A 25,940-nucleotide genomic window follows, 5' to 3' on the forward strand; every position below is an offset into this window, starting at 1 on the left:
TTAAAGGGGAAGGCCCAGATCTGCTGGGGAGAAAGTGAGCCAGACTGGAGGGCCATTTTTTCAGAAAGGGCCAACCCTAGGATTTAGTGGCATCTAGCGGTGAAGTTGCAGATTGCTACTTTGACCGCTAAAACTCACAAGAAACACGAAAGGCTGTATCTAGAGTCAGTGTTTTGGTTCTGGGCTACTTTATAATGACCTTCACCACCCACAGAAACCCTGCTGTAGCTACTTACTTACTTGCTACCAGCAGATTTCAAACACTTCCTAAAAAGGAATGGCATCAACAACTTCATCATAGTATTCATCATACAATCACTGTGCCTAGCATGCAGTGTGGGAGTTCAAGGATGGCATTAGGATGTTTGCTGAAATAAAACCCACAGACCAAGACTGGAGCTATACCTGCTGAGCTGCTAATAAACCAGAGGGTCAGGACCCAGCTGGACCTGGTGCGTCCTTCACTAACTAAGAAGGTTGCATGGAATCAGGCCAAACAAACAGAGCACCATTACAGGCATGCCCAGGACAGAGTGTTAACTGAGTTACAATCTGTCTGTGTGAGAGGGCAGATGGGCCAGAAGTGGACTCAGGAAACACTCATTGAAATAAATGGGCCAGTGTCTTCGAAAGCTGGTTAAAAAAAAGGCACCAAGATCAGATTCATTCATGTTATGAAAAGAAACAGACCACCTCCAGTCTACAAGATGAGTGCTGCCCTGGGGACTCCACAGGAGATACTGAAACTCCAGTACAGGAGGCAGTGGGTCTTGTCATGTCAAGTCAAGTCAATTCTATTTAAACAGCCCAATATCACAGATCACAATTTGCCTCAGGGGGGCTTTACAATCTGTACCACAGTCATGCCATGTCTTAGGCCCTTTGGACAAGGATCAGTAATAGAACCACACTATCTGGTTAGAGTTAGGAAGGCACCCATATATCTCAATGACTATATTCAAGCAGGAGTAGAAAAATTCCCTCTTGAGGAGGTGCAGTCTACCCTGTACCTCATAGTTCAGATTTGGTTTAAGTAAAAATATATTCAAATATCCAGTTAGATTACTATAGACATTGTTTCTAATAAGGGGAATGTTCTCTCACGTTAGCCTTCAGATGGTTGCAGATGGAGCTGATGACTAGGTAGAGTCTAGATGGTGGATCCAAATTAAGTAAGTGTTTGTCACCCAGAAGTTCAGCCACACAGGTTAATACAGACTTAAACCAAAACGGGAGCAGATTGTATTGACTTGTGACAGTATGTATGAAGTGTGTAGGTTTTGGTGGCATCTACTGGTGAAGTTGCAGATTGCAACCATCTGAATACAGCTCAGCCTCAAAAGAGGACCCACTTCCACTGTAGATAAAAATGGCTCATTCTAAGGTAAGGAAAACAAGATTCTTATTTCCAGGTGATTACACACTAATGAAAACATACCCATGAATATTATATTCAGTTTCTGCCAATAGATCCTCCTAAATGCTACCCACTTTGAGCCATCTGTGAGCTTTTAATCCTTGTGATATAAAGGCATACAAGGACTATTAGCATCCTGTTTTGTAAGTAGGTGGTAATAATAATGACTCCTACAAATTAGGTCTAAAGTGACAATAAAGTAGCCTCTACCAGGTAAGACTGTAGAAGTGGAGCATCAGTACAACAATTACTTCAACTCTTGATATTGCTAATCAGGAAAAATTATTCGCATAAAGTAAAAGAGGTATTGAAGACACGCACTGATAATTGATTCTTCTAATAAAATCTTTTATTTGAATTTAATCATGTAGGCTAATATTTCTTTCATTCTCCATCTGTCTCAAGGTCTCTCTGTCAGATCAATCTCTGAGGAACATCAAATATAACAAGACCAAGCAGATGAAACGGAAATGAGAAAACCAGTCAGGAAGACAAAAAGACATGGATTTTTAATAGATTTAGCTCACTTCATATTTCATTTTATAGAATAAATACTCATCATTTTTCTAAACCAATAAACCACCCAAAACCCTTTTATTTAATATCGCTAAGTTTCCAGCATGAGAATGTGGAAAGGTGTTCACTTCTGGTATACACAAAAATGGTTTCACTGTATTTAGTACAGTTCTTAAGACATTAAGTGCTCCTCTGAATAATGGGTAAAAGGAATCATGGGAAAACAAGTAACAACAAAGTTCTTGCTGAGTTTAAGACATACAGTATTTCCTTATACCTACTTGCACACCAACAGGCATGAGTATAAAAGAAGAGAGGGAAGGTTTGCTCAAAGGTCAGAATGCAAAAAAGTTAAATTCATCCGGGACTGCTGTAACAACAACAACAGTACTGTTCCACGAAAAGAAATAATGTTTTAAAGGCATTTTCACTCATAGTTGTCTTTCTTATGTCACAGCTGGCATCTTTCTATGACAGCATTTATTATAATAATCTGCAAAGCATTCCACAAGGTTTGCAAAAACATATAGAGTAGGCAATCTATAGCATCTGAATGTTTATGCAAACATATTGCAGCATCCCTGCTATAGGCCTACATGCACTCATTTGCAGTCAGTTCCACTTTCCATTGCCCAAGCAATCCTGCATTAAGAATTCATTATAACCTATTGATGGCTTTCATGCCACAGTAAAATATGAGTATGAGTTGAATTCCTTTCATGTGTGCAATGGTTTAATGACTTTTGTTTTATAGGAGTTTTATTGAATAGTGTTGTTGTGTGCACTGCCCTGGTATGGTGGCCTTAGTCTGATTTTTAAAACAGACTAAATAAAATAGGTTGACAAGGCTGATAAAAATGGCAAATTAAGGTATTCGGATAAAATAAGCCTGCCTCAAGATATTAATTAAAGCATGTCATCAAAAAGGTTAGCTGGATCCCTGAATATCCCAACCTTAAACTAAATAAAGAGTTGACCTCCTTCATTCTGTCACTGTTAGAATAATTCTGGCATGCAAGGGTCTCCTTTATTCCATTAGCTATCAGAAGGCTTGGTCTTTCGCTTAATGTGTACGTGTTAGTGCGTCTTTGTCAGAGAACTGCATTCTGCTCAACACTTTACTTTGTACTTAACATCGTGTCAGCAGGAGTCTTTCCTTGTATTTATATGTTTAGTATTTTGTTTAACCAAATATAAGCTTTTTACATGTTGATATTTATGATGTTTTTATGTGGTAGGTGGAAGCTTGTTATGTTGCTCTGCCATACACTAATGTACTCTCTATATAATTATGATTGATGACTTGAAGCCGCAGTTCTTAAATTAAATGATTGATTATGAAATTAGCTTTTGAGGGTAAATGTGCACTTTGCACCCTAACAGGATGATTTCAGGGGTTACAGATGTTCCACACTCACACTGAACATGCTTCTGAAACAGTTCTTGTACTGTACACTAAATCTGAGTCCACACTCAGGCAGACATTCGCAATGTTACACAAAGACATCAGGGTTTGTGCACTTAAACTTCTTAGAACAGGAGTACTGATGTAGGACCTCTCATTAGGTCAATAGTTTACATGAACTTATTTTATTCATGAAATGCACCCATTGAGACCATTAAGATGTCTTAAGGCCAGTAAACAACAACAACAACAAACTCATCTTTCTTATTCAAGGACCAGCGGCACTATTTCCAACAGCAAAAAGAATAGTTTTGTGACAAAGATTTTGGGGGTTTATGTGCATTAAATGATCCGTGCATCTTAAAATCACTGGGCTCTAGTATAATCTGTTACTCGTATGTGTCCATCCAGCTACAAATATGAATTAACCTAAAGGTTTTTCCTTTTGGGGTTTTGAAAGTGTTTCTGTTGTTTTCTTCAAACAACATATAGTTCAGTCAAAGTTCATGTTTTTAAGTATTTAGCAACAGTATTATAGTACTATAATAACCATCCATTACTGTTAAAAAATGTCTATAATTATCAACCATGTCAATGTAACTTGTGAACACCCAAACAAGTATTATAAGAATAAATGATAAATGCTTTCCTCTATTTCAGATGCATAAAGGTAAACATTTCCATCTATTTGCTACATCATCATCACCATGATCATCATCATCATCATCATCATCATCATCATCATCATCATCATAGATACCGCTTAAGATTTAATGTTCAATTGGGTTTAACTAAAAAGGCAGATACATATATATACTGTATTTAGTCCATTTGTTAATTAACAAGAACTACAATGTAAATGTAAAAATTATTAACAAATCAAGGACAGTCAGTGTTTGTTGTTAATGTTATGGTGTTGGGATGTGAAAAACAAAGAATTTGTAAAAATGGATATGGTACTTTCATATGACATGGGTGCTTGAATGACCTGATATTGATGTAGCACATCCTGTTGAAGTTGATGGTCTATAAAAGGAGATAACATACATGATGTCCTAATACTGTACATGCTCATATACACTGTGGTTATACTTAACTATCTGACAGGAAGTTGGTTCTCTCAGTACAGACAATAATGCTACTTTTCTCTCTTCTCAATTGATGCTGATTCAGAAAAAATGTCTACTCCCGGAAAAAATTACATGTTCCATATTTAGCGTATCCTATTGACATATCTACAAAGAAGAGATGCATGTACTTACTTAAGGACATCAATAGAGGATGGCATTTTTTTTCTAAAAAAAAAAACATAATCTTTTCTGTTCCTTTACGTCAACAGTCTGCAAAACACCAGTGGCGTGTGAAAGGAAATCGATCAGTGGATAATCAGTGGGTAAAGAAGATCAGTCTGTTTTTACAATACAAACATCAAAAATCAGTCTGAAGGAGGACCACCTTCGTGTGCCCCTATTGAAGACCAGTGCAGAGCACCTGCACACAAGAGGGCAAAATTAAAACTAGAACTCAAACACATCGTTCTGCTTCTTCGCCAGCTTGGCCACCTCCTGCCGGATGGCCTGCACGAGCGCAGAGGTGGAGAGGCTACTAAGGGGCATGCTGTCCATGTCCTTCACCACCTGGGGCAGGCTTTGCTGGGATGCTGTGCTAGGGGCAGTGGGCGGCTCCACCAGTGCCGGGTTGTACTGCAGGGGCAGTCTGGTGGGGCTCCCCTGTGGATAGCGAGGATGAGGAAAAGCCTCTATATACCCAGGCAGGGGCAACTGTAAAACAGGGTAGACATGAAATCAGTAATACAGTAACTTCATATTATTACTACCCACGAAAATAATGGCTGCCAATTAGATAATTAGAAGGATACAGTATATGCGATAGTTTTTTATTTTGCTGAGTGAACATTTTCTCTTGCACCTCTATTTTAGAAAGAATTAAGTGGGTGGTAAGGGAAAATATACACAAATGTATCTGGGAAAATCATTATAAATGGACCAAAATAACAGGGAAAGTAATGAGTGTGGAGATCTACTGTGTGAGTATATGATACTGAAATGGATTGTGGTTCAAACTGTGTTTGAACTCCAAAATGGACTATTATTTAATGTTGATACAAAATCTTCATAAGTGTCAGATTTACACAAGAAATGTAAGTAAAAAATTTAAAAAAAAAAAAAAAAAAAAAAAAAAAGTTAAAAGTAAAATAGGTGTTCATTTAGGAAATGTGCTCAACTACCCCGGTATTTTGTTGTGTCCACTCAACGCCAGCCATAAATTCAGATCAGCAAATGGTTTCTAAATGACACTGGTTCTGCAAAAAGACACTGCGTGAAGGCATCTGGTTGAAACAGGCAGACAGACAGGGAAAAAACAGAACATTCCATACAAACAAGGAGGGTCCTGTGCAGGGCAAGGGAGGGAGGGTCACATGGATTATTACAGATCTGACAGGATGAACGTCCTATCTCTTGTTGCCTTATTTTAATGAAAAACAGAGGAGAAGGCAAGAGGATGCTTAAAAAGTATTGTTTTCAGTCCTTTTCAAGGGTAGATAGAAACAGGAGCACAAAAAGACTTTTCAAATCAATGTCAGTGCCATGTGAGAGCTCACCTACACATCCTGACAACCAGGATGTGAGGTTGGGGTATTTTGAAACTCTACAATAATTACATTTCTTTTACAGTTTTACCGGCCTGTATTTAATTATTCTATTGAAATGTATTGAATTTAATTGTGTGGGGTTTCTTGTCTGTATGTTATAAAGCCACAATACTGGTCTTTTTTACTCTGCAAGAGTTAAAAATACAAATACTTCTGACTGAGTCTGGATATAACCTTAATTCTGCAAGAATCTTTGCAATAGCCAACAGAATTTGTTCTTAATTAAAGGGCTAATTATTAGGACAAGATATGCTTGAAAACTGTGACTGTCCTAGTTACTAGTCACATTATTCTACCACTATAAATTGCTCATCTTTCATTTATTTATTTATTTTTGTTAGGATTGGGTGCCTCCTAAGCAATCATAACGGGCTTCCTTACAGAGTCAGTCCACTGTGGTGGCACATCCTCAGGTTCAGGTGGATAGGACATCCAAGAGGGACTGTGGTAGGAGGTGGGTGGTGTGGAGACAAAGTATTCTGAGTAGCCGGACCTGGTGGCTGGGATGGCGTAGACGGCTGTTATTGGGTTTCCTACGCAGAAGAAAAGGGAGACTTCACTGAAGAATGTATTCCAAGGGATTATTCAATTTAACTTTTGTCAGAGTATTATTATTCTTGCAAAACTTATGTTGTTATGGAAGAAAAGCACATTATGGATTACTTTTGAAATGCAAAGTCATCTCCTCATATGCTTACCTGAGTAGTTGGACACAGGCTGCTCTGCAGTGATAGATGGAAGTGCTGCTCTAGTAGTTGGCCCATATGGGTTGTTGTCATGTTGACTCTGCATTTCAGTGACAGATGTCTCTGAGTTCCTTCCCTTAGGCCCCAAGTCAGAAGTGGAACTAAGTTGGTTGGAGAGGAATAAGCACAGAGTTACTAAAATACTTGGCCAGTGCCACTAGATGGCAGACATACTCCATCTGGAAAAGTGAGTACCTCATTAACATTCCTGCCATCTCTCAATGCACTAGTTCAATATTCAAATTTATACAAGGCCTAAAATCACCCTGGCCACAGCACATTACCTAGTGAATATCTAGTCCCTGAATATGAATTTGAATGTGAATAAATGTGGAATATCTGTTGGGATGCTATGGGCACTGTGTGTATGTCTCTGTCTGCCTCCATCTGCATGTGTGTGTTTGTGTGTGTGTGAGGCCTATTCAGCCTTACCGTCTTAAGGAGGTCCCAGAAGGAGGTCCAGTGCGAGGTGGTAAAGGCGGAGGAGAACCCATGGCCATCTCAGGGAGCTGGGTGAAGTGAAAGGCCTTAAACAGATATTGAAAGGCATTTAAGGTTACATAAAGCTAACTATAACAAAAGCAGGCAGTTCTTAAGAGAGGGCTAATAATCTCATTCCATTTACCGGTTTGGGCAGGCTGCACTGATACACGTCTGCCCCGTAAGATGGTACCCACTGCAGGCCTCCCCTTCCATCATTCATTGTACCAGGGGCGCTCGTCACCACATCTGCGTAGGGGAGGGGAGGCGGTGCATGACTGTAGTGGTCAGGAGATGGGTGGTGGTGATGGGAGTGCCTTCCGGATGTGGACTGGCCTCCTGAAGCCAGGCTAAATGCCTCCTCCAGCAGCAGGTGCATCTGCTGTCGCACTTCATCAATGGACGGCTGTGAGCTCAGAGTGGATGTCTCTGAGTGGCCTTTCAAGCCCCGGCCATACATGTATCCCCGTGGCCCCATTAGACGGTCAACATTCGTCTCCTCAATCAGCTCAGGCTCAGTCTAAAACAAACACATTAAGAAGAGAGGGAGGCCACTATGAACTGAGACTCAGATCTTTGACTTTCTAATACTATATAGACACAACATAATGAGAAGGGTATCTGATTGATAAGTTAACAACAGAGGATCTGACACACATCAGAGTAAATAGATATGAAAGAACTTTGAGTAGAGTGCCCTGTAGTTTCATAGTCATGGCTTGTGTGGGTGAATCTGTGGTAGCGGCCACCTGAGGAGGCATGTCTGGATTTACACCTGGATGAAATATTAGAAAATGAAACCTCTCCTTGTCGAATTAGCGGGATATTAACAGCTACAACCCGAGATAGCTGGAAAATTACAAGTTTTATAATATCTCCTGTCATTCTCTCAGTGGGTTGTTGACAAGGTGCTGACTGAGCTAGCACAGGCTGTCTAATGTTACTCAGAGTTTCTGACACTAGTCAGCTGGAAGGGTTTGATCCAGTGGTGTTACTGCTTGGTCACAGTAGGCTCAGCAGCAGTACATTCCAGTAGCTGGATAGTAGTTTGCTAATGATACTATGGTATGTTCCTTCTCCTTTTCTTATTGACACTATATGCATTATAACCATTTTCCTGTCTCCCCTTTTACATCTTCTTTTTTGAAAGTCCCTCCATCTTTTCATACCCTCTACTCTTTCTCCCAGCCTCTGTATCCATCTATCCATTCCTTATATTCAGTGATAAATGGATATGAGCTGAGGCTGCCCTACTTCCTGTGTGAACAGAGGGTAGCCACAGGAGACCTAGCGTAGTGCACCTCATAAATCAGCCCCCCCTGCAACATGGAACGGCAGAGACTTGAATCTGCAGTGATGGGGCCTGGAGCTACACTAGTCCCATTGTAATCAACAGGGCCAGTAGTTCTGAAAAAGGGCTGTGTAGCTTGTACTGGCTACTGTGCCATATTTCTTACCTAACAGTTTGCTACACAGTTTAGCCACAGCAAGAATAAACCAAGGGAGGTCAGAATAAAAAGAAATCTTAATTTGAGCTTGTCAAGGGTCTTTTGTAATTTAATTACCAATCAATAATGAAGTTTGTCATGTTAAACCTGTGGCATTTTGCGCATGGCAGCACCAAGTCATCCCAAGAGCCTGATATTTCTAAATCAAATGCACAAGAAGCTATTTTCACGGCACACAATTGACTTGTAGGAATAGAAGGAAAAGCACAGGTTTCTATAATAACATTTATGTTTCATTGAGAGTCCCAGTAAGCCATGCCAGTGAGCAGGCACAACAGTACCACAGCCTGTGTTTTTTCCTGTTGTGACTGGTCAAAATAGCTGGCAGGTCAGTTGCAGTTCAGTGAAATATTTCTATCACTGCTCATATTTTTTACAAAAGGGAGCTCACACACTAGTATTCTGGCTTCATGGCAGAAAGAGCCATACACAGAGCCATAATGGAACAATAAAAGAGTGGAGGCCTAAACCAGCCCTCCTGAGACGCATTACATATCAAAACGACAGGACTTATAAATCTTAACTCTTAATTATAAATGAACCACTTCTTTCAGCTTGAAACCACACCTGAGCAGAATAAGTCTGATTTCAAGCTCAGTGGCTGTTTTAAATAGGGCAATAAGGCATAGATTTACCACTGACAGGCTCTGATTGGTAATGATCTTTTCTATTTTTACATTCCATCTTACTAGATTGAAAACAGTGGTATTCTTTTTTTAACAAGCATATAATAAGAATATAAATCATCACATATTTGTATTTGAATAATAATAGTTATTGTAATAATGTTATTTGTATAGCCCTTATCTAAACCCAGTCCCAAAGTGCTTGACAAAATAAATGAGATAAAATATAAGCAATCATACAAAGACAGTTAAAATATCAGAATAAAAGAAAAAACAACCACACAGGAAAGCCAATAATCACAAGACATCACAAAAGGCTTTCCTTTAAAAATATGCATATAGCACATCAGTAATACATATAATGAGTTCAAAGGTTATATGTGATTGACAATTTAAAGTTGCTATTGCTCGAACCTCATTTGGGGATCAGCTTTCTACATGTATACTGCAAACTACAAATTATTATTTAAAAAGTACCAATACCATGTTGCTCTGTCAGTCACTTTGTGAGAGAAGTTTAATTGCATCTTGGGAGACAGGGTCATTAGGTGATGACATCTGACTCACATCATAGCCGCTGTTGCGAATGCCTCTCCTGGGTCTCTCCCTCATAACAAGGAGGTCCATCTCTGTTCCTCCAGGACTGGGACTGCTCAGACTCTGTCTGCTGCGATACGCTGTCTGCCCTACTTGGGAGTGCCTGCCAATTAGATCGAAAGAGTGGATTCAGTACAAATCAATCTTGGGGTATGGTTGTTATGAATTGAAAGCCTTTCAATTCAGCCTTCTTACTGTCAGCCATGGTTTCAGATGCCTGCAGTGAAAGGTGGGATGGAAGTGGAGGTGGTTGAAAATAGTGGGAAAATAAATGCTTCAAAAAGGTACATAAAGTTGTGATAAAGACCAAATAGATGTAGTATGTTCGGGTATCTTATAAGGACATCAGGTAACAAACTGAATCAGGTATGAGGATATCCTTGAAGAGTTGCACAGCAAAGTGCAACACTGATAAAGCACCTAGCAAAACCAAACAACAATGTACAGTCAATGACAAAGGACAAGATGCATATCAGCATGTTGGCGCTGTAACTGATCAGCCATACACTAGTGTCAACAGTAAATAGCTGCTAAAATCCTTATCGTGCTCACTGTGGGGGAATACAAAAATAGCAGGTCCATTTAACCCTTTGCTAAGCCAAATTTCAAATGTTGCTTTCTGCTCTAAAGGCAGCTAACGTAATGTAATGTTAATCTCATGTGGGGAAGACCCCCCTTGCCCTGGGTCCGTAATACCAACAGGTAATACCAAAGACTCTGTACATCTTTATGTGCATCTGTAAAGAAGAGGCAGGACAGAACCAGCGTAGTGGACCGTCCAACACCCTGCCAATCCTCTTATCTCCATTATGGAAGCTCAGGACTTGGATCAGACTAATCAGACAAGTCTGATGGGTCTCTCATTGCCTATCAGGATAGGATAATGACAACAGTAGAGGAGACAGATTTACTTATCTATAAGCTAATTAGGCAAGGCAGAGGTCAGCGGGGATGGATAACTGGCCATGGTTAGAAGCCCAATCAACCAATATGAAATGCCACGTCACCTGCAGCACTTTGTGTTGGCTCGAATTGCATCACACCCTTAAGTAAGCATGGATTTTCTTTTCTGTTTACACTCAGCCAAACCCAGGTTCCAGTTGCTTTTCCACTCTCCCCTCACCTCCTGTGAGACTTGACATAAGTGGAACCTCGCTCATCATCAGGCTCCAGTGGTCTGCCATGCTCACCGGCTGCCCTCTCATGGCCGTGCCGCTGCCTCTGCGCCAGGGCCCGACCACTGCTGCTGCCGTCGGTGGAGGGAAAGTCATAATAGCCCTTCCTCTTAGCCTTCAGCCTCAGCTTGTTCCTGTAGTGCTCTATGTCTGACTTCTGCTTCAGAGCCAAGTTCACCTGCAGAGAGGAAAGAGTGCGATATGCGAAGAGACACAGAGAGATGAGAACGGAAACAGACACAAGGTTCTTGGTGTGTGTGGTGTGATTCTGCTTTATCTTAAAAGGCATGTGTGGATGAAAGATCAGGAGGTTCAGGTCTCTGAAAATGAAACTGTTATGTAATAATCACAGCCACAAAGATTCAGAACACATTTATTATGTTTCATGTTTATTATATTACTTCAGAATCACAAATGAAATGAAAAAATAATGAAAATAAAGAATGAAAAAAGTGTGGTGCATCACGTTATTGAACCAATTCTTTGATCTAATGATGAAAGTCAGTTTACTGTAAAGGTTATATTATATAATTTTCTGGGGAATATCACTTGGATGAGCTTACAATATATCCAAGAAAATCATATTTTAGCGTCAGGAATATGAATATGTGCCTTTTGAGCTTTAAAACCTAGACTTTTTTTGAACACCTGATTGTATTTTAACATGGTCCTCAGAGGTCAGGGCTTCATCATATGAAATCATACAACACAGGTGGCTGTGGCTCAGACGCAGAGCGGGTCGTCCCCTAATAGGAAGGTTGTTGGTTCGATACCTGGCTCCTTCTGCCACATGTCGAAGTATCCTTGAGCAAGAGATTGAACCCCACATTGTGTGAATGACTTAGTTTCTGTTCGATGGGCTTTGCCATCGCTGTGTGAATGTTTGTGAAAGGGCGAATGTTGCATGTAGTGTAAAAGTGCTTTGAGTGGTCGGAAGACTAGAAAGGCGCTGTACAGGTCAATTTACCATTTACAATGCCACAAATCACGTAACTACTGTTATTTAAAAGGCCAATTTTTTTAGCTGAAAAAAAGTTCTGTTATATTTGACGTAACTGCTGTCAAAGTGGAGCGTATTTTAAAGCTCCGGAAAACTTGGTTTCAAATCTGAAATATTTATCTGTAACATTTAATATTCAAGTTTATATAAGCAAAACATTCTGAGTTTAACACTCAATCTGTCTGTCTCATCAGGACTGTGTGGTTGTGGTTTAATCAGATTTGATTGACAGTTCTCACAACATAAGCAAACAACACTACTACATTTTAAAATTAACTGTGATTGTTGCACTTAAATATGTGAAATTTTTACCAGCTGAGCGATGTCCACTTTAAACCAGTGAGAAAAAAACACAAATCTCTCATATGAGACCACGGTTATAGGTTTTCAGGGATTTTAATACATTTGGGCATCTGCGTTCATGTCTGTGTTTGTGTAAATGTGCATGTAAGTCTGTGTATCTCTAAACGGATATGTGCATGTGCATCACCTCTCCGTTGACAACGGCTGAGTCCTGGCTGCGGTCAGAGGATGCAGGGTGTGAGTAGTTGGGCTGAGCTGCCATGGGTTTTATGGAAATGAGCTGCAGGGAGCCAGAGGAGGTGTCATATGGATCTGAAGAACAGAGAGGGAGTTCACTCACAAAGAGACTACAAATACCTCTAATCATTACACTGTCAGTCAAAGGGGAACAAACTGTCACGCTCACTTTTTGTTTCTCTCTCTCTCTCTCTCTCTCTCTCTCTCTCTCTCTCTCTCTCATCATCACCTTGTCTTCTCTGTGGCTGACACTTTGGGATTATGTCAAACATCAGTTGTCTGTGTCAGCAAATGAAGTGGTGGACGGAAGACAATAGATCACAAAGATAGCATTGGCTTCAAAGTTTGTGCCAATGCATCTCTGTGATAGATGAAAGAAACTGACTATGCACTTTCATTCCTTATCCAACATCAGACAAACTGGATTCAATTCTAGTTTTCCTTAACTCAGCTGATGAATTATTCAAACCCACCCATTAAGAAAATCATAATCTAGCAAGCTCTATCCAATTTACAAGCAGAGTATTTGAATTTGATTCATTTAACTCACACCCACCACATGTGGAACATTTAGCTCCAGTGGACAAGAATAGAACAGCGAATAGTTCAACCTCTGAGTGGCTGTTACTTGAAACTGTTTTGCATCTTTGAAGAGCCCAAGACGTGTGACTTTATGTGGTATTTCTACATTTTTGCATTAGTGAGTGCGCGTGCATGTGTTTTTTTTTCCAGTCTGTCACAGCATCCACTAGTCTGACATACTGTATCATGTCAGCAGAGTCTCATGCATATTCATCGGGTCCATCTCTGCTTACTGCTGAGTGGCCACCTTTCTGGCTGTAAAAAAAAAGCTGCAGTGGCAATGCATTTCTCTTTGGGTAACCTGTGTGCATGAGAAACAGAGACTGTAAAAGGGTTTCATGCAGGAGAGACTGGGAAAAGATTTTTTGGCGTTTGTGACACGCCTGACCTTGTCTGCAAAGGAGCTGCAGAATAAATTATTTGTATTTGCATCAGTGTGTGACTCTCACCGTCCCTCTTGCGCGTCTCCTCCTTTGTCAGTTTCTGCTGCGCTGTGACTTTCAGCACTGTCAAGCCCCTGCCGGAATTCAGCTTCTCTGATTCGTTGCTGATGACGGAACCGTCCTCACTCGGCAACTTGCTGCAAGTAACCATAGCAACAGGAAAAGGCGGTGAGCTCTCCGGAAGCTGGGCTCAGAGCCAGGTTATGTCATCCCTCCCTTTAACAACCTCACCTTCCTCTCTCTACCTCTCTCAGGCTTGAGGCCAGTAAACATAATGTATTATTATTGTTTTTTTAATGTTTATTTTTAAAACCATTACCACACACTGGCAGATTAAGATTGTTCAGTGCTTTGGATCTGCAGCATCAGTCATCAGCTGGTTAAGTTTTAAATCTTTGACAAGTGGCAATTGTCCTCCCAAATGGTTTGTTTAAGTATGTTTTGCACATTTTCCTGCATGTTTTCATTAATAAACATGTATTTTTATGTTCACGTGCCTCTACTGCACATGCATTTATCCTTGAGTGTGCGACATGTATGTTTCAAAAACCAGCATGCAAGCCGTCCACAGTGAAGCAAGACTGGTTCTTCCATTAATTGGACAAACAATTGCTTTATCCAATTCTTGTTTCACCAGCTTCAAACACTGTACTGTAGTTGGAATTAGAGCTGATCAGAGGACCACGAGGCTGACAGTGACATCAAAGCACCGTGGTCTATCCCCTAATTGTCTGGTAAAAATGATAACAGCAAAAGAGAGACAGAGGAACAGTGTCTGCCCTGCCTGCTCTCGTTGAGGCAGTGCTGCAGAGAGCTGGCTCGGTGCAACAGTCACAGCCTCGACAAAGACGTGTAATGTGTAATAATTAATTGAGGTGTTCAGAGCAGCAGATTTGCACTGGCTGTATGAGAGGGTTGTATGTTTGATCCTGTGTTGGTGTTTAGAGGCCAACAGCTGTGTGACCTTGGTACAAATGAAGGGATGTCTTCAGGGTGGAAGAAGCAAATTAGAAGTAATTGTGCAAGACATGTCTGCATGAATGTTTTTTAGATTTGCACGTATCCAGCGTGCATAACGGCATCCTATGCCTGAACCATAGGTTACAGAATCTTATAACTTCTAAAAGTGTAACCTTGCAGCATCTTCCCACAAGTTCCTCTTTGTCTTGCAGGGCTCAACAGGAATTTTGGGACAGATGTCATTTCAAACAGGCTGCACAACAAGTGAATGACAGTTTTCACCTTCACTCAGACGTCAACAACAGAGTGTGAGCCTCCACCTGATGGAATGAACACAGCATTTGCTTGTCTGTCAATAGTCTTGGCATCAAGTCTTGGCATCAAGTAGAGAGCTAAAACCATGTTGCATCTGCAGGACAGCTGCTTTTCCATTAGCTATAGCATATGTTGCCTAATATGGTACTCTATTATTTAACTGAAAACCATGGCGACTATTCTAGAAATGCCAATGTTCTACAATCTGCTATCCAACAAAATCTGTTTCTAAGAAGTTAAACTGAGGCTCAAAATACTCCACACACATACTTCATATGACTGTTCACTTGGTTCATGTGTTTTGAGAGGCACGTTACACCTAAAAACTCACTTTATGTGGCTAATAAAAGTCAACCAGGCTCACGCAAATTTTTGAACACAAAATACAAAATACTATTTCACAGCTAATCTCTTTTATTGATGATGTTAATATCTCTACGTACTTTAAGACAAAGCAGGAAAGAAACATTAAAGAACAAGTTTGTTATGTCCTAGGATAATAGCATATAGATAGTTAAATAAAGAAAATTAACTTGACATCTAAATACTTGAAGAACCTTTAAGATCAATAGTTTAAGAAATAAGAAATTAAAAACTTTTGCTGCATCATTACAGCAGGACCTCTGGTATATAGATTCCCTATTCTGTCACAAACATTTCATTTGATCTCATTATCCTGCATGGCTTTGAAAAATTACGCCCTTTTGCGCTCCTCGATTAAATAATTTAGCATGATTTAACATGGCAATTAATTTCCGAAACAGCGCTACTGACTGTCAGATGAGGAAAACGGTCAATTTCACCTGCCACACAGAGAACTGTTAATGACCGCCTATCACTCAGCATCAGGGTAGAATGAGGACAGACCCAGTGCAGTTCTTGAGATAACACGCACATACTATAAGCAAATGGGAGGATCTCTTGCCTTCAGTCTCAGTTCAAGAAAAACCTTCTGAATAAATTGAGATGATTCATCTGATTATTGTCTGTTTGAGAAGGTTAATTGAGACAAATACAACTCAGACTGATGAAAGCTTTGCCTGGTAAGCTGAGTTGGAGATATCCTAATGGCTGCTGTACAGAAGATCAATACATTTGATTTGGGAACAAATGTCCAAAAACAGTTTTATCCTAATTATACACATTATCTGCAGTATTATAATAATAAGTTTTTGTTGAGAGTGAGAAGAATACCTTTCCACTAATTCACTAATGTCACTAATTAAAAGTATGTAATTACAAAAACAAGATTGATAAACTTAAGCAATGTTTTAAATGTACTTTTGGGTGTTGTTTGCCATGATCTTGTAGACAAACACACTTCAATCTAAGTCTTCTGGTTTTTGTGTCCTTGATAGTTCTGCAGGTTAAGACGACGGTAATGAATCTGTAAATATATTTTACTATTATAGTATAATGATGATAATGATGTACAGTTTTGAATGGTGCACAGTTTTGTATCTTCTTGAATGTTTTGAATCTATAAAATAAATCACATCCTTGGTTATACTGAATATCAAAAGGTATTGCTTCACCGACATCCAGTTCATAGAAATACTTTATTCTAATTCATCAAGGTCAGGGCTGTCTATAGTGGGGCCTGCAGGCCAAAGTTGCCATAAGGATTAATTTGGCCCACCAGATATTTCTAGCAAAAAATGTGTTTAAAAAATATATAATATAAAATTGCTGTATATGCTGTTATATTTTCTGTGAGGTAATAAATGTGCTTTAAATATGTAGGACCCCTAAATATTAATTATTTTTCATATTCTGACTATGGCAGCCATATGTCCACAGAAGTCATTTGTCCCTGAAAATATGAAAATTGAGGTTTACAGCATGACAAGCAGATGTAATGATACCTTTTGTGTTTGTCAGTGGTGAGGGTTTTCTTGTTGGCAGTTCCATCTTGTTGCAGGGCCTTTTCTAGTGAAAGTGGTGTGTCTCGAATTTGTAGTGACATCACTAAGGTATCCTGACTGACAGGTAGCGTCTCCTCATCCCCTCCCTGTTGGCCCAGGTGCTGCTTGGCATAGTCAAAACCCTGGACTGGCTGATGGACAGGTTGAGTGAAAATGCAGAAAAACAAAAGTGACAGCTTAAGTAAGATTGAAATTCTTTCACATACCTGTATTCTTAAAGAGTAATCACTGACAGAAGGAACATAGAGATATACATTAGCCAACCAGAAGTGCCGCGTATAGACATGACATCTCAAACTAACCCAAAAGTGTATCTTTTCAAGAGATGTCCAGAGGATTTAAGGAACAGAACTGGGATTACTGCGCTGCTGTGTCTTGAAATAGATAAGTACAGATTTAACTGAGGCCCTTTTTCATCTTCTTCCAAATTCTTGTCAAATAAATGACTCGCAGTAGGCGGTGACAAGATGAGATCGGCAGACTTTTACCGAAATATAGTAGTGAAGTTAAACGTTAGGACACATTAGAGGAAAAGAGGGAGGAGGAAGAGGATTTGTGGTGCTTTACCTAACACTGGATGTCCAAATGTTCATGGAGAAGGTAGGGGCCAAAAGAGTAATACACACACACACACACACACACACACACACACACACATACACTAAAACATTTAGGACTACTTTCATCACAAATGTCATACATTTTTAGACACACATCACTGCCTCAATGCAAGACATGGTGCAAAATCAATGCGTAATACTCCCCTGAATGAAGAACATGCACCCTCTGTATTCCTATAGCACACAAACAAACACACATACATACACACACACACACACACACATACATACATACACACACACACACACACACACACACACATAGAGTAAAGATTTTCACTGGATCCAGTTTTCTTCACTAACTAAAAGTGCTACTCTAACTCTAACAAGAGTTTGTGATGAAAGTGTTGGGCATGCAGACAGTGAAAGTAAGGGAGCTAGTGCAAGAGCCTCATTTAATTTTTTAGGAGTCACTCTATTTTTCAGACTTTTAAGAATCTTTCCTTGGTTATTTATTAGAAAGAACCGTCTATATAATCTGCCTAGAGTGTAAAGGATTGTAAGAAGCAGCCTAAGATTTAACCCCCACATCAATTTTTGGTGGTTTTTGCATGATGAGACTTTGTAGGATCTCAGATGTTGTGTAATAATAACTGCTCTGAGCAGAAGCACTCAAGTGACTACCACAGTTTAATATAGAAGATTTTATTACTTTCTCTCTAATGAAATTCTGTAAATCAAGCAGTGGGATATACTGAGCGTCAAACTATGCATTTCTCTACACTAACATACAACAGTGAAGACAACCACTAAACAGAAAAAACAACAGACACAGAAGTGGAGAGATAACTTTGATTAGGACATTGTGACACCCTTGATGCAGCAATGATGGAAACAGTTTTCAATCTTCTCTACACAAAAAAAAAAACAAGTGTCAGTACACATACACATGCAGTCATTCTGCTTGAAAAGCCGATCTCCATAATAACCGTTCTCTGTAAAGCTTAGTCTTTCAAATTTGCCATCTGGAGACTGCTATAAGGAGAATAGGCAATACCAGCCTTTCATCCAAGAAAATCTCATTGTGACAGGATTGTTTCTCCAAACTGTTGTATCCTTCGTTTTCATCAGCACAGCAGGATTTATTGAAATATTTCATAGGTGATGTCTGCCTAGAATCCCATTCAAATCCCACTGTTGGCACAGTTGAGCCCTGAAGATGAAAACACAGATCAGTAATGAGAGGAAATAGAGAGGTAGATACCTGGTGATAATAGCCCACATCTCTCCGATACGCCATCTGAAAACAAGAGAAAATGTTTGAAATAGCTTGTGTGTGTGTGTGTGTTGAAGTTTCAAGATTGATAGGATTCTACCAATGCATTAACACAGGTCATACAGATGGCATTATGCAGATCATACGGAATACAACACAAAATCCCACACATTTCTCAACACAGAACGATAGCTATTAAGTCACTATACCTATAACTCACAAACAGCCCTAACAATAGGGCTGCAACTAATTATTTTCATTATCGCTTTATCTGTTTATTCTTTTCTCAATGAATCGTTCTGTTTATAAAATCAAAAACTAGTGAAAAGTGCACATTATAATTTCACAGAGCCCAAGGTGATGTCTTTAAATGACGTGTTTTGCCCGACAGTCCATTTACAATGATATGAAACCAAGAAAAGCAAAAGATTATCACTTATTGGAAGCCTGAAAAATGATTGAAAAACTTAATCTCCTATCAAAACAGAGCTAGTATGATTTGTTTCAGCTATTAGCCTGCTTCAACACAGTCAGACAGATACATACATAGAAAGAAAGACAGATACCTTAGCTCTGGGGTTGAGGTTGCCGATGGCATCAGCTTTAAAGTCATTTTTATTCTTCCTGCATAGCACAGCTGTGATGATGATGATAATGAGTGTTACTACGGCTATGGGGGCCAACACTGCAGCGATTATCCAAAGGTTATTAGGAGGGTTCTTGACCACAGCTGAAAAAAAGAAAAACACTTTTTCACCATCATCACTTCATTACATGGCACCCAGTAGACTCTAAACACTAAATGATAACAGTCAGTCCACTAATTGGACAACTGGAAGTATAATACACAGCCTACCTTTCCTGCTAAAACATGCAGAGGCATCTATCATACCCACGCCAAGTGACACAGTATACAGCTTAACCTGATATACAGTGTGCCTGATTCAGCTATTGTATGCAACGATCTATAAGGGAATGCAACGTGCTCTCTCTTTCTCTCTCCCCCTCTCTCCTGACCGAGTGTCTCCCCCCTTCTCCCTTTCTCTTGAGCAGCACTGCAGCCCAAACAAACAACGTCCTGCCGAGAGCATTTCAGAGAGATTAGAGAGCAAAGAGCTTTCTCAACCTTTTCTTCTACTCCCCTCACTCTAGCACTGGCTCTTTTTTCTAAACTCAGCATGAGTCATGTGTTTTTATGTCTAGTCTGTCAGTGTTTCTGTCTATTTGCCTACTTGTCAAACGCTAGAAGGATGCTGTGCTTACGTTCTGCTTGCAGTTGGACAAAATAGCCCAGGGTGAGCGCCATGGTCTGAGAATCTACTGTGTTCAGAACCTTGGCAGCTGACGTGCCCGATAAAGCAATGCCATTGTGTTGGACGTAGTAGGTCATCTCTGCTGGATTCTTTAGCCCTGACACCCTACGGATGCTCACCATCTGATTGAAAAAAGAAAAAGGATGACATGTGTTTCCTTGAACTATAATACACTCAATATCAAATGTTACTGAAAGGCTGGTTCGTTGGTATGAAGTAGCTTACTTTTCCAAGAAGAAAACAAAAAGTAAAACCATGCAATAAGGCAAGGAGTCTCATGAGAGGGAAAACCACATGGACAGAAGAGAGTACTTGCTTAGTAAAACATTCCACCTCTGGCTTGTTTTGATGAGCAATTAGCAAGGGCTGACCACAAGTAATCATGCAAGTGTGTGCAGAAGTGTGTATCAAAGTGTTCATCTCATGAAATATTCATACTGTAAGATATAAGCCAACAAAACTGTTGGATTAATGCTTTCATTAGACTTCTGAATAAAAAGCAAAACATCAGAATAATAATCTAAAATGATTTACTGTTGCACTCTTTAACCCTGTGCATCACAGACTGTTTGTTCTTCCAGATAAAGTCAGACGAGGCACTTCCTGTTGTGTTGCCGTGCCAGTTTCTTACCTGGACAGTGTAGCTGCCTACAGCAGTGGCTCGTCTGAAACGAGTGCCCTGCTGCCCTGCCAACACAAACAGCTCTGCCAGCCGCTGCTCCATTAGACTGGCAAAGCTTTGGTACTGTCCCTCCAGGCTGGCGTTATCCACGTCCTGGATCACTGCAAATGTAGACGCAACATAGAGGATGGACAGATGGTTGTTAAGAGGGAAAATAAATTGTTTGGCAAGGAAAAATAGTAGCACAAAGAAGGAAGAGATTATTAGAAAAATTTTAAATGTGTGTGTAAGAAAATAAACACACTGTGTGGTAAGACGGTAAGACTAATGCAGGATTCTCAGGCTGTAAGGGCCTTATAGGAAGCTCATGTCCCTCTGTGTTTGACGTATATATAAGGTGACAAGCTGTTATTAGCCATTACAACTTGATAAACCAAGGATATCAGGGCTGTGTTTCTTGGAAGCTTGTTTTGCTTGTTTTGTCTTTCTGTCCCTTAGTGGTCAGCTTCACCTAATGCAGCCTTAATCTGTTCCATTTTATCAAAAGTTGAAAAACAATAATCCTGGTTGTACATCTTGTTCAGTGTGAGTAAATCCCATTATCAAGTGAATGACCTTGAACTGACTCAGCAGGGTGCAGGGTCAAGAGCTACACAGCCTGATCTGAAAGGACCATCCATTATACAGTATAGCAGTGTGGGTGCCCCTGAACACTGTGGAATATATTCATGTTGCTCAGTACACGTATTCATTCATAGATCCAACAAAGGAAATACTAAACAAACAGTCTAGGAGTTATAGGCATCTAAGTGTTTCTGTGAAATGAGACAGTTCATATTATAAACATAAGCAGATGTGTTACTATGAATAGCGCCATGTATGAATTCACAATTGTAGAGGTACATGTCTTCCACATACATCCTGTTCATGTGTTTTTTTGTGTCATGAAGTAGAGATTTATAAGCAGTACGGGCAGAGCAGCAAGGGAAGATCAATACATGATTTTATTCCTGCACTACAGTGAATGGATTGTACAACACAACACACATCAGTTCCCCCTAAGGATAAGAACAATTATATCCCTACCTGTAATAACCCAGAAGTCTCTGGTAGCAATGGAGGTGTTCAGATTATGGTACTCCATTGCTGCAAGAACATAAAAACATAATCATTTCCCGTTCTCGGCATCAACATTAAAAGGTTAAAACAACTGCAGACTTAACTTAAGGTTAAATCTAAAGAATCACATGATCATCTTTTTTTGGGAAGGGCTTTTTATGCCTTTAGTTTTGATACAGCTGAAGATAGACAGGAAAAGGTGGAGAAAGAGAGAGACCCAAGCCGCTCTGTTAAGGACTCATCTTTAGTATTTGGTGCACATGCTCTACCAGGTGAGCTACTGTGGTTCCCCCACATATGCCTTTTAAAATTTTCAGCTGTGTTTCAACAAAGAGCTGCAGTCTCAGTCAGCACAACAATTATAAAAAATATATATTTTATTTTCATGGCTGCAACTGTTATTGCAACAAGTGATGGTCTCACAATCCAGACATCTGTTATTTGAGGAACCAGAGCTTTTAAACCTGTGCCAAATGTATAAAAACCTCTGAAACTCCATGTGAAGGAGGGGAACAGTTTACAGTTTGCCGCATTTTGTGTGGTTGAAATCTCAGTTTAAAGGCTCATTATCGCTGCATGTCAGACAAATACAGAAGCAAGGAGAGCTTTCGGCTGTCTGAGCTCTGGTCGTCTCTGTGTTCTGTTACATCTATTTCCTGCCTGATTAAGCTCTTGTGCTAGAGGCTGGTTCAGTGTTTGGGGGGATGCTGTATCACTGGCCTGTGAAAGCAGACTCGCTACAGAAATGTACACTCAAGCATGACAGGAGAGAAGAGAGAGGGGTGGGATGGGTGGGTGGGTAGGTGTGTGTCGGGGGCATGGTGATAGGTACAGTAAGGGCATTGGGATTGTTAATGGATAGGGCTGCAGGGCTGTCAGCAAATTCAGTCCAACACTGTCTATAGATTTGAATCATGTGAAATAGTAATCAGCAAGACGGTTTCACATGAGCCATTCCTGTTGTGTGATGAGACCCTGGAAGACACAAACTGAAGAGTCATTCCAATAAGTGAAAGAAACTTCACAGACAGAAGGCTATTCAAATAATATTTCATATTTTACATTAGGGTTATAGGTATCATGGTTAGAGTTTTCAAGGATTGGTATGGTCTAAAAAGAGACATTTTGTAAACAGGTCCACTCATATTCCACCTGAGAGAGTTTGTGGAAGAGCAGAGGGGGAGTAAAAGAGCTGAGCGCAACCGTCCAGCCTACACAAGCACCGCAGGAACTACAGAGTACTTGGTGCTACAAACAGGCACTTCGGAGTGGTGTGAGATCCCGGGCCTTTTTCTGTCAGAGCAAAGCCCAAGGTGGTATGAGAATCCCCCACTGTTAATTATTTACTGTGATAATTGGCTTTGAAGTGAGGAGGCAGCCGCTGCCAGCATATGCTCACACCTCCTGTGAAATAGTGTAATATCACTAATGGCCAGGCTACAAAACAAACAGAGCAAAATCACTGTCACACACTCTCTCTTTCTTTCTTTTACTCTCCTGTCCTACTGGGGTTCTCTGTGTCAGTTTCGGCTCCCTTCTTGGTATTTAGTTGCCTTCCTCTCTTTCTCTGCTCCCCAACCAAATCATCCTGCCCGTGGGTGACTTTACTTTCTAACTTAATTCAGTCCCCACACAAAATGAGTTTTAATTTAATGCTTGCTAGCAGAAATTGTATTCATCTTGATTAAGACAGCGTGTAAACCAAAACTGCTATCTGCCCTCGGTGACACTGATGCTGCATCCTTTGAAGACTAGATTTAAAGGGGAACTTGGCAACTATTTCAACTTAATAAACCCATTTAGAAATCATTTGGATGGTTAAAAAGGCCTGTTCCAGTGAAAATGGTGACTTTCCCCGCTCCCCCTAGCGTCCCCAGGCGGAAAACCAACCTTGCAACTTTGGGACTACCGTCCCGTTAAGTTGGAAATAGGAGGTATTGTGAGAAGCGAGAACGAGCAAGAAACACGAACTGCTTTACGGCAATTCCACATAAATGCACACGCCCCCCTCAATACCGGTTAGCCACGGTGGCTATAAGAACAAGCGACGATGAATGTATTACCCACCTCGGTAGACATTGCTCCACACGAAAAAGTTGCCCGGCAACAAATGCACATCAGCAGCGGTAGAAAGGGGGAGGAGGGTGCCGCAAGTGAGTTTTTTTATGACAGTGTTTTGAAATATACGTCCCAGAGCTGTAGGGGGAGCTTGTTGAGAAAACATGCAACGTCAAAAGTGAAAACCAACGATGAAATGGCTAGTGTTGCCAAGTTCCCCTTTAAGTGATGCAAGCCGAGAATTTGTTTGTTTTTGGTTTAGTCATAATCACACCAAAGGCTCCCGTATTTAAGGTTTAGAAAGGCAACCTTCATTTTCTCAATTTGGAGAAAACAACCTCCAAGTGGTATATATCAGTGTGTTCTGTGGCCCTCAGTATCCTGTAATCCATTGCAAGCTGGTCAATAATGTAATGGTACATTGAGGTTGTCCATATCATCTAGTAAAGTAGGGAAATTCTACATGCTTAGGTCTTATTTTTCAGGTATTGGTTTCAGTTGGTCATCAGTCACGTGTAAATACAGTACATAACATCTGGACCAATGACAAAGCATGAGGTAAATAGTGGAGGCCAGGCAAAAAGATGTCTAATTGAGGAGGGAATCACAGTTTCAGCCTGGCTTTCACATCTTGCAAGGGACACACAAGCCCCTAAATTGGGAAACAGTGTGTGTCTTTCCATGTAGATAGATATAATCTAACATAATCCAAAAGCACTTGACTCACCATGAACTTTTGGTTTAAAATTTTGCTAAAAATAGCCTGGCCAGATACGCTCTGGGAGGTAAGAAGATCCATTTAACCCACTAAATTCAGCAAAGAGAACAGTAAAGTTTAAAAAGGTGCTTTCAAGAATGAGTTCTGCTACATGGTAATACAGGGAAGCCCCTGGCTTAAATCCTGGTTCAAGCATAAGGTCTGCTGTAACCCTGAGCCTGATCTTGCATAGCCAAAGCTGTGTCTCGTCAAACCGACCAAAGTCTGGAGACATTCAAAGCACTGCTGCTGGTTGGGAACCACTAAAATTAAGCCAGCCACTTATTTCTGCTCAAACAGAAACCTAACCAAAAGTGCAATTTCCAGGCGTGGGCCTCTTCAGATCCACAGACAATCCAAAGTCTCCTTGACCTCCTTGAGCTTGATAAGACAGAGGTTTGGTTACACACGATTACATTGTGCAAGACACTGAGGCCCATTTTGCCCGTATAACCGATAACACCATGTATACACAGGAGGCATATTGTGAGCAGCACATTAGAAAAACAGCAGTTCAGTCCTCTGTCATTGTCTACACAGGATGCGTTCAGTATTGAGTGCAGGTCACCTGTGTTCTGGCAGCACTGAGAGCCCAACACACAACCACTGTAGTTGAAAATAGACTTGAAGCGTAAAAAAATGCTTTGGGTCGCCTTTTGCTCTTGCAACCTGATACAGACACCTGTATTGATTGAATATAAGAACGTATCTGTTTCATCAGACAAGCGTGAGATAGACTGCTGCTGAATAGGGAAGATCGTTTACCTTGCTATTGGCTGCTATCTGTTAGGTTTTCAAGTAAAATGCATTACACATGACATGTTGACTTTAGGGTACATGAAGGAAGATGTATTTGTTGACACTAACATAAATCCACAATGTGAAGTCTTCTTCCTGTTAGACATTCAGCCTGTTTTTTCCAGGTGATTTCTGGGTGAAACTGTGTATGTAAAAGGAGCTTTAAAGCCTCTATAAGCTGCAGCTGCCCAGTTCTTTTGCTGAACCTATAGTCTGAAATTACTGTAAACGAGGTCAAGCGAAACAGTGAATCTCTCAATCTCAAGGATCAATAAAGTACCATAAAGATGATATCTCATTATATCTCAGAGCTTGGCATCTGCCATATCTGCCTCTACTGAGCAGTTTACATATCATTCGCCAGTTACACTGGGGATGGAAACAGGCTGCACACAGGGACTCCACTAAGATTACTGTTTAGGCTCCCGCTGATTCCCTGTCACTCTTCATTTGTTTTTGTCTGAGTACAACTCTAACACAGATGGAGCGCTAGGCTGTGTATGCCCTCAAAGGAGGCTAAGATGAAAG

General features: G+C 40.4%; 1 protein-coding gene across 2 annotated transcripts in view; it reads right to left on the reverse strand.

Annotated features, from left to right (window-relative positions):
• Positions 1–1,907: 1,907 nt before the first annotated feature.
• Positions 1,908–25,940, reverse strand: part of kiaa1549lb (KIAA1549-like b) — a 59,486-nt gene continuing 35,453 nt past the window's right edge. The window contains exons 8-22 of one of the 2 annotated variants that reach the window (XM_051380445.1): positions 21,767–21,826; positions 20,690–20,841; positions 20,009–20,180; positions 19,312–19,475; positions 18,734–18,769; positions 16,850–17,040; positions 13,716–13,846; positions 12,635–12,759; positions 11,093–11,322; positions 9,940–10,072; positions 7,384–7,758; positions 7,191–7,285; positions 6,711–6,859; positions 6,394–6,545; positions 1,908–5,119 (exon numbers count right to left, since the gene is read on the reverse strand). In XM_051380445.1, the coding sequence (XP_051236405.1) occupies positions 4,856–5,119; positions 6,394–6,545; positions 6,711–6,859; positions 7,191–7,285; positions 7,384–7,758; positions 9,940–10,072; positions 11,093–11,322; positions 12,635–12,759; positions 13,716–13,846; positions 16,850–17,040; positions 18,734–18,769; positions 19,312–19,475; positions 20,009–20,180; positions 20,690–20,841; positions 21,767–21,826 (2,429 nt within the window). In that variant the 3' untranslated portion in view covers positions 1,908–4,855. The other variant, XM_051380446.1, reaches the window with a different exon arrangement.

Source organism: Dicentrarchus labrax, unplaced genomic scaffold (assembly GCF_905237075.1).
Source record: "Dicentrarchus labrax unplaced genomic scaffold, dlabrax2021, whole genome shotgun sequence".
Taxonomy (NCBI): Eukaryota; Metazoa; Chordata; class Actinopteri; family Moronidae; genus Dicentrarchus; species Dicentrarchus labrax.